The 12,867-nt window shown below is 39.2% G+C and overlaps 1 protein-coding gene across 1 annotated transcript in view; it reads left to right on the top strand.

Annotated features, from left to right (window-relative positions):
- LOC104490985 (DENN domain-containing protein 1A-like) overlaps nucleotides 1-4,337 on the top strand; it is a 26,079-nt gene extending 21,742 nt beyond the window's left edge. Inside the window, exons 7-9 of the mRNA XM_010133339.1 lie at nucleotides 1,140-1,219; nucleotides 2,324-2,540; nucleotides 3,786-4,337. Coding sequence (XP_010131641.1) covers nucleotides 1,140-1,219; nucleotides 2,324-2,540; nucleotides 3,786-4,337 — 849 coding nt within the window. The remainder of the gene's footprint in view (nucleotides 1-1,139; nucleotides 1,220-2,323; nucleotides 2,541-3,785) is intronic.
- Nucleotides 4,338-12,867: the final 8,530 nt, after the last annotated feature.

The following is a 12,867-nucleotide window of genomic DNA, read 5'->3' as shown; positions in this document are numbered from 1 at the left end:
CAGAATGTGTCCTGGTACATGTAGAACACTAACAACATCTGTAATAGGTGACGTACTGAAATCCTCACAGTACAAGATTTCCAAGCTCCTTGTATTCTGAAATTAAGGCCATATTTCTTCCCCATCAGGGGCTTGTAGGTTTAGGCATTTGGTGAACTGCGTGATGAGATGTGGGCAGTAGCACTTCTTTTTCCTTTAAAGTTAACTAACACTGTTTTCCATTTGCACAAATTCTATCCATATGTCTTTAAATTATAGCCAGTTATCCGAGGTTCAGAATCTCTTCAGTGGGTTGATTCCATACCTCTTTGGAGGTTATATGAAACAAGTATAAGAGATGCACAGACCTAAAGACAGTCATTTGTGAAGGCCAAGTGACTAAAATTTCTACTTAAACGTTCTGGTCAAGAGAGACTTTTTTCCAGGTATTGTAGAAATCTTTAGCCTGGTTCTGTTTGCTAAATAATAATGTGATATAACAGGTTAGTGAGTACTCAGCATGGTAGTGTGGGAATTTGCAGCATGCCAGCACAGGCTCCCCGTGGGATGCTCTGAGTGGATGCTAAATTACAGTTAACTATAATTTATTGTAAGTTATCCTAAACAAAGGCATTCTTAGTGCACAGTTTTCGAGCTGGCGTACTACTTACTCTGCAGTTCTGTTTGACACCGTAACATAAATACAGCTATGTAAAGAGACTTCCGACTTATTTTCTGTTTTCTACTTCAAAAATTCGTTTTTCTTCATGCTCAGTACACCACATCAACCAAATCTTCGCAAACATTTCTGTCAGAAAGTAGTAAACCACAGTGCTTTTTGTCATATGCTTGCAAGAAAAGGTAAGCAGTAGCCATGAGTGATGCTTTTCCTCCAGTAGCCAGGCTTCTGCTAATCAAGGCTTTGCGTAAATAATAAGGCCTTCCATAGACCATGAAGAAAAATGGTTCTCTTGTTCTTTAATTGGTGGTGCTTGAGGACTTCACATCCTCTTTCAAGAATCTTTAGAAGACTTTGTCAATATGTGGTTTTCCTTATCAAGTGCTCAAGAAGTCTTAATGAGTAAAGTGACAGTCTCCAAATAAGTAATGCTGAAATAGGAAAAACTAAACAAAAATTATGTTAATTTTCTATCCTCCAGACTCGTTTCAATCAGCATCTCAGTAACCAGGATTTTGCCTTGGAGGAAGATGACGATGATGAAATGGAGAGAACAAGCAAGTAAGAATCCTGTTTGGATGTGTGTTTATGTATGGGAGAAAGGGTAACTAGTGTTACTCAGCAAAGTTGAGTTCAAGTGATGCATTGTTCTCCTGTCCAGGCTGCTAGCTTGATTCTTGATGCAGATGATGGCAAGTAGTTTAGGATTAGGTCTGCTTTTAAAAAGAGGACAGGCTATTATATCATTTCATTATTTATAGTGCCCAGAAGAACTCGACATAATCTGCAGTCTTCACAGACTCAGGATAAAAAGACAGACTAATACACAAAGAAGCAGCAAAATAATTTTGTCAATATGGTGAGCAGTGACCTCATCTAATCTATTTTTTTAAGTCTTGGGTTGTGGTCACGACAATGGAAAGTTTTCTGAAGGGTCTGAAAAAGAAATACTGCCTTCTGAGTTTCATATCAAGGTGTTCCTGTGTGTGAATTAAAGGAAAATTGTAACTTGAGGCTTAAGCTGCATTGAGGCATTCTCTGACTGAATTCAGGAAACAACTTTTGATAATGAATGTATGGATATAAACCATGAAGCACCTTTGTACCCTTTGTAGTTCTCTTCTATAGACAGAGATAGGGAAAGACTGCCGTAGTATGGGGGTCACAGGGGAGGGTATTGCAATGAATGAAAGAGAAAACGAGAGAGAAAAGCACCAGGTCACCTTGCAGGTAGGCAATACTTCAGTAAGTCTGGTCATATGACAGAAGAGTTGCAGTATGAGGGTCTTGCTGCTAGAACAAAGTATGTGTCTAGGTCAGCTGGAGAGGTGTAGGAACACTGACTTAAATATAGGGTGTAGGCAAGGTAAAAAAGGTACCCATTTGGTAATAACTCTAAAATTTGGGAAGACATACTAGGGGTGACTTGAAATAACAGTTAACAGTCATTGGGGAAGAGCCAGGAGACAGGAAAAGCAGCTAATACTAACTGCATCTCCCTAGAAATCATATGTCTAGGTTTAGGAAAATTCTTGAGTAGAAAGAAATTCCAGGTTTATGTTCCCTTTCAAAAGTCTTGGAATATATTCTCCTACTTGCTTGCAGAAGTGGCTGTAACAAAATGGCTTTTTTGTTTCTAGCTGATGCAAAAGTTTTTGTTTTCAGGCTATCATCAGAAGACAGTGAAGAAGCTTCTGCTTACTTCTACGATAGTGATGATTCTGGTGAAACTGGAATAACTCCTCAGCATCAAGGAGAAATGGACTTGCTTGGGGAGATTTTGGACACGCTGAGCACACACAGTTCAGATCAAGGAAAGCTCTCAGGAGCAAAGAGCCTGGATTTTTTTAGGTCAATGGATGACATTGATTACAAGACTGCGGTAAATCTTCTGCTTTCATTTGAAAAAAAAAATTCCAGTCCCTTTATAGTGGGATCCGGCACTTGTTGAATCAAGAACATGAAGCTCAGACACTGCAGCATAGTTCTTAGAATTGCTAGGGTATCTTCCTAGGACTACGTGACAGTACACCGTTGCTGGACACAGTATGATGGTTTTTCACCAGCCAAGAGATTGGTTACACCTTTGTCCAGTTTATCAACTTGTCCTGGAACAGTATTTTTTCCCTTTTAACAGTCACCACATATAAAGCTGTGAATAATGTAATAATTTACTGAATCAAATAGTTTAATGTTATATTTAGCTGTTCAGCCTGGTATTCCCAGGGCTTAAAACCAGCTCTGGGTCTTTTTTTATGCCACTTGCAAGGTATTTGTTTCCATTTTCGCCTTGCATCCTTAAACTAGCCATAGTGATATGTTTCCATCTTGATTCAGTCATGGAATCCATGTGGTAACTGCACCTGACGTGACGTGCTGCTAGAATAATACTCCAGATCTTTCTAAGAGGGCTCCTTGGTCCTTTTTTAGGTAGTGTTGCACAGGACCTGTCATGTAAACAAACTGCTGGTCTACAGTTCTAAACCCTCACCAAATCACTGCTGTGATGTCAGCAAAAAAAACCTTAGTGTTTTTGAATTCCAACTCATACAGCTGTCCAACATTTGCTTTTGCTGAAAGGGATCCTATACTAGAAGATTCATTACTGGAACAGCAAATTCTGATGCAAGCGTTTTATAAGCTTGTAAAATGTTTTATTATGAGTGTCACACAGAGGTCACATTAATAAAATGCCCATTTTTGTTTGTTTGGCAAAAAAATTTTATATTGAAAGTTGGTATAATTAATTACTGAAGGAAAGAGGAAATGCCATCTGGTTTTAGTTTTAGTCCAGCTCCTTCTCATATTATGGGTGCAAATCAGCAAAGCGTGTCTTTGTTCACTGTCAGAACTGCTTGTGCAAAACCTGAATGGACAGGGGAGACAGAAATCCTTCCTCTGTACAAAAGGTGATCCTTAGGGTAAGAGACAGGGTGTTCTGGTGAGGAAGAGTAAAAACACTTGACCTTGTATTGTCTCTGGGCTTGTTGTTTTGTAGCATTGTACCCCAAAGGGGACCCGTAGTTTAGGAACACACAAAATCCATTAAAGCGTTTTCATTTCAAGAGTGACAGTGTAGAGACGTTTCTTGTGACATTAACTATAAATACATGTTCTTTCTTTCTAGAACAAGTCAAATGCACCCAGTGAGAGCAACCTTACCCTGCTCTGCAGCAGCGCTAATGATCAAGCAGAGTGGAACCTCGGTCAGGATGACAGTGTCCTCCATGGGAAGCAGCTCCCTCCATCGCCAAGGAAGCAAATCTCTTGTGGTGGCCATAGAGAATCTCTCTCAAGGCTGGAGGAAGAAAGCAGTGACAAAACCTTTATTACTGACAAGATGGGCACCACTAGCATGACATCCCCATCTCCACTACGATCAAGTGCCCAGTTTGCTTCTCTAGAAAGTTTCAAAGCAGGCTATTCTTTCTGTAAGTATGCAAAGCAGAATGAAACACTAAGCAGTACCTCAGAAGATCAGGTTCCAGCAAGTCTTGCTCAACATCCATCCATTCTGGTCCCTTGGGAGAAAGATGGAAAGGAAGGAAACGAAACTCCAGAAGAGGGTGGGCTTCTTCAGGAAGTGGTGTCATTATGTAAACTGAGTTCTGCTTTTCACTATGGTTTAAATATTTCAAAGGATAGCTTATCCAGCAGTAGCAGTGGAAACAAAACGTAAGAAAACTATGAGAAGAAGAGAAACTTGACTCCCATCAGAAGTTAAAGGGAGACTACTCAGGACTCCGTATAACTCCATAAAACATGATAACCAAAAGATGAAAAAGGATTAAGGGATGTTCGATTATAAAAATATTTCTGTTAAGTCAAGTATGCATTTTCTATGTTTACCCAGTTCATTTGTTGGCTGTAGTTAGGTTCACAAAATGGAACTAAATAGACGAATGCACTCTTTAAATCAGGTACTAGTTAGTCTCTGTGTTAAAAATACATCAGGTGTATGGTGCTTCCTACCATTTGCTTCCTCTAAGCAGCAGGAAAGGTATCACCCAACACGTAACCAGGTTTTGAAGGTACTATATTAATCCCATTAAGCATGAAATGAACCGAGCAATCTGATTTGTCTGAAATGTACAAATGTTAATATTTGTAATGAAGAATAATTGCCTTAATCTTTTGAGAACAGGTTTAACTATCTTAGAAGATGAATGCAAATCTACAAAACAGCAATAATTATTTTCCACGGCAAGAATTTGCTTCAGCTAAAGGGTGGGTGGGAAGGAAACTTTTTAGATTAAGGACTTACTTGTGAATATAACTTGGAACTTACTCCAAACTAAAACTGTGGCCCTGTCTTCCAGACTTTGAAAAGGTAGCGCACGCTTTTCTCTCTTCTGTAAAGTACATGAAGTGCTGAATTATAATGTGAGATTTATTAACTTCTGTTTACAACTAAGACACTTTAAAGGCATATTATCTGGTTTCCCTAGGTAGGCTATTTCACCTAAAATTTTTCAGAAAGGAGAGTGGAATTGATAGATTTATATTATTTTTTTCATTTTCTACAGTTTAATAGTGTTTGAAAACTAATTTGTGCCTCTTCTGAACTATTTTCTTCCCATTTTTAGTAGCTACCTTTGGAAAGTAGATTGAATTACTGTTACTTTGAAGTCATAGTTAAATTATTGAAGAGTCATGACTGAAAATTACTTGTAACACTAGAAAATTAAAAATACAAATCCTAAATTCCATGAAGAAGAATAAATGAACTTGATATATGTTGTATTTAGAACAAGCATTTGTGCTCCTTCTGGCAGCGTTTCTGAGGAATATTTGGATATTTAAAGACTGAAAATTCTTGCCACTATGTGGAGCAGCTCTTTCTTTCTTTCTGTCTATCTATCTTTCTTTCTATCTTTTTTTTAAAAATTTTTTACATTTTCCTTCCCTTTTTCCACCTCTCCACTTTACCATACTTAACATTGTTCTCCACAATAGCTCAGGGCAGGAAAGGCATGAAGTAAGTTTCAGCCAATTAGAATTTTCACCTTTGAAGGATACTTGCGATGCAGTTGGCCGAAGTAACACATGGAATAAAATTAACTGTGCCTAAAAAGAATGCTCTCCTGCTCTTCTAAACTCGTGTCAGAAACCTTTTGTCTTTTTCTCCCTCTTTGGCATGAATGATTAGTCTTAATCTCAGTATAGGCCTGAGCGAGCACGGTTGTGAGGTCAGTCTTTGGGTCAGATTGCGCTTTAATACCTTAATAGTCCTTTGTAGCAAAGTTTAATGACAGTTGCCACACTGAGATTTATGAATAAATTTTCCTTCTAACTAACACAAAATGAAAGGGGTTTTTGACCACTTTATTACAAGGCAGCTGACCTAAGGGAGTGGATCCATATCATTCAGAGGCGATGTCTGATGCTTTACCAAAGAGGTGCAGTAGAGTGAGTCCGTGGCTTTGTTAATGCAAAAGTTTCAGCTTATTCCAGAATGAGAGGTGCTGGCCAGTGCTTCTCATTGAGAATGCACCTGCAGAATTTCTTTTTTAATCAGTGCAAGGAAGGTGAAAGGTTGTAAAAGTGCAAATCTTACAGAAACACCTGTGTCTGATTAGAGCATGAACATTCCTGAGGGCATCTGCAATCTGCATTGCAGGAGAATCTCACTATTCCGCAGTTAGAGGTCGTATGTCTGTACTCCAGAGTATTTATCTATCCTTCGATTTCTTCTTGTGTATCAACTTGGTATGTTGTGGTTTTTTGGGTTTTGGTTTTTTTTTTTTGCTCTGTAAAAAATCAGAAGTATCATAAAAATTATTGTAAATCTTCGCTCTAAACTTTCTAGTTGGGGTCTGATGGGATGACTGAGGTGCTGTTCGGATGAGAATGCTGCAGAGCAACCTCATGGATGCTTGTGTAGGGGTGGTATTCATGCCTCAGTAGAGGGCACTCTTCTTCTTTGCTGGTACTAAACATTACCCAAACATAGTGCTCCCAGGTGCTGCCTAAGAAAAGACAGGCAACACAAAGATTTATTTAGATTGTTCTTGTTCTTCTCACTTGTTCTCATTCATATCCTTGCATATCGTGGATGAGAATTTCAAGATTCACCTTTTCTTTTTCTCTCCGTCTGACATGGTGTTTCTGTCCACAGTTTAATCCAAGATGATGTTTTGCTTTCTTCATTTATTAAAGATAATAAACAGTATGAATGTGTTAAGGAGAAAAGCAAAAAAAAATCAGACATTATGGCCATCATTTCTTTCAAAACATTCAAACACCAAAGTCTAGGAATGCTGCCAGAAAATGAGTTTCAAAAACGCCTCTCTGATAGACTAAATCTTGCTCCTATTGTCACATAGATTGTCCCATTCTCACCTTTATGGAAAAAATGTAGAAGCCATGTGAGGCTGCTCATATAGTTATTATAAGGATTATGAAATTGAAAATCTGATAGTGGAATCCTTCAAATTTGAGGCATTGTAGTAATAATTCACTGTTTCATTGAGTGAAAATGCAGGCTGAAAATGAGTAAACGGCTAAACTGAAAGAGACAAGGTAAAACTCAGAATTATTTCTATTTCAGTCAAAATGTTAGTTACTGTGCTTATGCCACATTGTTTCCTTACGATTTAAAACCCCCATGGAGTGTTTACAGTCATTAAATAGTATGTCTTTTTGGTTTTGAACCCTGGATGGGTTCAAAAATAACTCAGTCTTACATCTGTGTTGAATTTAACTGTAGGTACATTTTAAACTCTGTAGTATTACAGAATCTTTTCCACTTACTATGTGTGAACTTTTAAAAAGGCTAATATTTGTGCCTTATTTGAACAGAATTACCAGTTACCAAATAGATAAGAGTCCAAACTGATATTTCCAGTTCAACGGTGTTGTTCTCTGTCCTTGTGGTGATAATTATTGCATTTATTGGCTACATACACAGTATTTTTATTACCACATCACTTTCTATATTAAGATAAATTCTCCAAGTCAAGTACTTTTTTCAAGTTTTATACTTCTATGATTTTTATTTCTGGAAATCCTTCTAATATCTTTGAAAACCATCAGCATTCATGACCAGCTACTGGTGAGAACTGAATTCTGCTCAGTCAGAGCTCCTGTGACCTTCTCCAGAGGCATCTCTTCTTCAGGATCACAAAAATCTTTCCATTTCTCCTGTTTAAGGGAGGCACCAGTTTATTTGACTAAGGTCTGTAATCTGTTATGTAGATATAAGAACAAATTTCTGGTGTAGAAAGTCAAACTAGGACTTGAATTTAAAATCTTCAAGTTTGTTTTGCATAGACGTCTGTCTGAAATGAGCTGTATCACTTCTGATTTGTGAGGGGAAAAAGTAAGGGGAGTAGAAGGAGAAGGGGATGCCTGGGTTGTTGCAGTGGGATGAGGAGAAGCAGAGCCTGGGAATCCTCAGGAAGGATAGTAATGTTGAGGAAATCCGGATTTCAGGATACTGTTTAATGTTCTAACTCAGTTGTAGTGATTCCAACCCAGCCATGTAGGCAAAAGTAATTGCCTGTGGAATATTGCTGTGATATCTGCAGGACAGATAATCTGTTGTCCCAGTTGAAGCCTTCCCATCCATGCCTACAGAGCTGCAACATGTGCAAAACAGTGCAAATATTCAGGGAAGGACAGTGCTGTGGATGTGAAGGTGATCCCTACCCCCCTCTATGCATGCAGAGGGCAGTCTGTGTAGAGTAGGCAGTGGTTTGCTCTTCCATTCCACATACTTGGGTGTCATGTAGCTCTGAAGAATAGACTTGTTCTGAAGGAAAAACGTTGTAGAAGTTGTCTTAGAACTTGTTGGCTGAACCCTTCGTTGTCATTTAGCATTTCAGTAGTACTGCTGCTGTTGGGGTGGGGTCATCAGAAGCTCTCAGCACTGGCTGAAGTCCTTTCTCAGGCATTGTAGTACAGTCTTCAGCCGGAGTTTTAGACACATGCTGGGTGCTTTCGAAAATCCCACCCAGTCTGTTAGAGGAGTGTTTTGGATCTCAAAAATCTGTTTTAGATGTCTTTCAGAGTTTAGAATGAGCTATTTTACAACCTCGTGTTCTTGTAAACGATGTAAAGTCTAGGCAAAAGAACAGTTAAGCCAGGTTTTTAAAACAGCTTCTATTTCTCCACCTACAATCAATCATATTCAGTCCTACAAAACAACCTTTCATTGGTGCAGCTCTCGAATGGAATTGCTAGGATCATCTAAAATCTTTTCTCTATGCATGTCATTAATTGAAGAAACATTTCACGCAATAATCGAAGTGCCAGCATGAGGCCCTTTCACGAATGAGCCCCTGCATAACACTGGCTGTAGTACCCTGTCCTGCAGAAAGCAGCCCCGCAACCGCTGACCTCCCTGGCTCCGCAGGGAGAGGTCAAGGGTGATCTTTATTTCCAAGGGAGTTGGCATCTTCTCCCTTGGCTCCAGGCTCTAGTCCAGGTGCTGTGAGACTCCAGCCAGCATGTTATACCTGGGGCAAGCAGCTTCCTTACTGCAAAGCTCAGGATGGTGAAGGCTGTCTGTTTCTATGGTATTGAGGTAAATCTTTGGAGAATGAATGTGGAAATAAATGCACCAGCAAAAGCAGTATGAATGGTGATGTGACTTGTCTTCAGTAACTTCTTTGCTGCTATTAGATGTCTGTGTCTTTGCCACGCATTGTTTACGAGTTAACAGAATCTGGGCTGAATAGAACGTGTCCTCATCTTCACCCCAAGAGCATGGACCACAGCTGGTCTAGAATTCATGATCTTCAGGGTGGTTGGAAATAAGCAACAGAAAAGGGATGGTACGCTTGTTTTGTGCAAAACCCTCCTTGATGTGCTTTCTAATCTCTTCTGTTTTATAGTTTTAGTCAGTGGCCAATTGAAAGTACTTGCGAGGTCTTTCCTAGGAGCTGCTAAACTTCTGAACAGAGTTGCCTGAGGAGTCCACAGCCACCTTAGCCTAGAGGGCCTTCCACCACCTGTGTAGCTGGCAGGGCTGTTGCTGTTTTCTGCTGGCTTGGGGTATGAAGCAGGTAACACAACTGGAAGTGACTCCAAGGTTTACTGTAGTAAAGGGTACTCAAATTAATTTGTACTATTACTTAGGTCAATACTAACAACATTTGTATTTAGACTTCAGCAACAGTATTAGCATGTGAAAAAAAAAGATGAGTTCAAGTACGTTGATATTTGTTATGATTCTATGTGAATTGACATTCTGCTTCTGTTAAAAATAGGGGAGTTACTTGCTGGGGGGGAAGTGTGTTGACTTTCAAATCGTCAGTGAATTTTGTGCAATATTTCTCCTTGTTTCAAAGTAATTTAGTAGTACATATCTGCTTTTCAGGCAGATCCTTGAAATGGTATTTTTCAAAAATGTGTAAAATTACATGTAACTTTGAAATATGGTTGTATGATAAAATCATGAAGAATATATTCTAATGAGGCAAATGTATATTTCCAATGACTGGGAACAATTACGGATGTCACATTCTCTGGAAATAATAAGGCCTGAACCAATGTTCTCACACCTGTAGTTCTAGATAATTCTTAAAACTTTAACTGGGTTAAACTGAAGTAAGGGTAAATGTTAGAATTTGTGACGTTTATTTTATAATTTGATCATTTGATTGTCACTGATTAAAAGGAGTTAAACATTGATTTTCAGTATCCCCAATGAGGTCAGAGTTCTTGGTGATGACCGTCTGTATTAAGGGTTTACTTTGTGACATCCCTAATTATCATAAGTCATTACTTAAAATATCTACTAATATTGCCAGTATGCTTTTAATTTTTTGTAAATTAATTTCTTTGTATATTGATGTACATTTTGTTTTAACTGTTGGTTTTCCCTTAAGAACTTCTTTAAATTAATATACTTGAATGAAGCAGTAAAGCACTGTGGAACAGCGAGTCTTGGTGCAGCTTACGCACAAGCACATCACACCGGTGACTTCATGATTTTTGGGGAGGAAGAGGAATTTGCAATGCTTACATGTTTAGCCAACTGACAGTTGGTGTTTGTTATTTTTAGATCTGTGTCAGACAAGGATGAGAAATGGCTCAATACAGAACAAAGTCACGTGATGTATCCCAATGCTTCTAATTTTTTTTTCAGAAAGTTTATTTAGTGGCCTTTAAAAACTGTTCCCGATAATGTCCTTGTTGTGAGCCTGTAGGACTTAGTGGAAAAGCATACAGTACGGGATGTTTTGAGATTTTATTAATCATTTTAAGCATTTCAGAGATTAAAAAAAAAAAACAAACCAAAAACCTACCAGCATTGTCCTAACAGTTTTAAAAAATTATTTAGTTACTGACCCTTAATAAAACTCGAATGAAATCTAAGACTTTACTCCATGCTTTTGCACCCTCTGGACTACTGTTCAAAATCATCTCAAGCGCTGTAACTCAGACCTTAGACTACTGTCAGTAGTGCACTGTGTAGATGTAGTAAATGAGCTGTGATATGTGTTGTGTTTTTTCTTTTTTCTTCCAAGCTTGTGGCGTCAGTAGAAGTTTTGGTGAACTCCACATTACCATCAAGTGCCCAACACTGTGCTATAAAATAAAACTTAACAATATCAAAATTCCTTGGGTGGTGCAGGTTCTTGTTTGATGGGTTGTTCTGAATTGCATTGTCACACTTATCAGGCATAAAGACTAAAATCATACAGTGATACTGCATTATACTGGAAGGTTTTCTCCAGTGAACGATCATTTCAGTTTCTCAAATGTAGAGAAAGGCGAATATGTTTTCTTATTAATTACTGTTTATACAGTACAAAAGTTAAATGCTGATATCCTTTGTAATTCTGATGGTATTTTGGTTCCTTTAAAAATCTTAGCTAATTCATACCTTTTTCTTAAACAGCTTTTTTTGGTCTACAGATCTTACCAAAAAAAGTAGGTATGTTATTTTATAGATTAAGATGTTGAGTTATTAGGGGGAAACCATGCAGAACTGGTGGGTGCTGTGGTCTGAACCTTTAACATTAGACATTAAAAGACAATAATAATTATGATCTCACTAAGTATTTTTGTGCTGTTAAGCCATGAGTATCAGAGAGGCCTTGAGGCAACTGCCAGTGGGGGAGGAGGGACGCCTGCCCTTCCGTAACGCCTGTAATGGACCTGACTGGCGGGTCAGGCTGTCTGCTGCGGAGAGCGCAGGGACCTCACCATCTCAAGCCCCAGCAAGCAGGCCTGGTCTGGACACAAGCGGCTCTTCCTTCCTTACTCCCATCACGCCCCGGCTCCAGCCCCTCCCGCGCCCAGTGGCTCTGATGGGCTGCCTGGTGACCTGCCTTCAGTCCCCGCTCCTTGCTGGTGGTGCAGAAAGCGCCGCGTGGCTTCAGTGGTGATGGGGAACGGAAGCAGAGATATGGTTTATTTGGAACTGAAGCAGGCGAAAGAACGTGTGTGTGGTGGGTTGACCCTCACTGGACACCATGGGGCTGCTCTGTCCCTTCCCTCCTCAGCTGGACAGGGGAGGGAAAATATAATGTAAGGCTTGTGGGCTGAGATAAGGACAGGGCGAGATTATTCACTAGTCACTGTCACAGGCAAAATAGACTTGACTTGGGAAATGAGTTTAATTTAGATCTTCACTGCTAGGTTAGGCGTAGCATAGCCTGTAGTCGTTTCTTCACTTTGCCAGTAGATGTGCCCGTATTTATTCAGCTATTAAAAAGACAGCTATGACAATGAACTTCTTGACATAGGTCCAGATCATGAGCCAATGGAAGGCATTACAAAAATGTAGAAGTCTTTAATTTTTGCAGAAGGAGTAAAAAAGTGTGAAGATCAAGTCTTTCAGGTTAAGTTTGCCTGCTCCCCTTAAGTTGTTATCTCAGGGCACTGAGAGTACAATTGCGACTTGCCTTCCATGGATGTTTCACTTCAGTAAGTTCTCTCTAAACCTAAGCATGGGAAGGGATTGGAAAAGACGAGGTACTAAAACAAGTTAGTCTAAGTTAAGTTGACAAGGTTTACACACGGGACTCTGTTCCTGTGAACGCAACTGCTTCAAGTGTTAGTGAAAAATTCCTTCAGAGACGTTTGGTGTACCAGTCACGTGGTAGCCCTCCAAAAAGCTGGCACATTTCCTAAAGAGCTGTGGCATTTGAGGGGAAATGCAGCTCAAAGCAGTGTCTTGTTGGGGACTTGCTTAGGAGGAGGAATCAGAAACACTCATTAGTATTCATATATAATATATAAAATACATATTTATA

The sequence above is a fragment of the Buceros rhinoceros genome, unplaced genomic scaffold, assembly GCF_000710305.1.
Source record: "Buceros rhinoceros silvestris isolate BGI_N320 unplaced genomic scaffold, ASM71030v1 scaffold12943, whole genome shotgun sequence".
Classification (NCBI taxonomy): Eukaryota; Metazoa; Chordata; class Aves; order Bucerotiformes; family Bucerotidae; genus Buceros; species Buceros rhinoceros.
The sequence above is the reverse complement of the archived record's forward strand: the minus strand, read 5'-3'. Positions and strand labels throughout refer to the sequence as shown.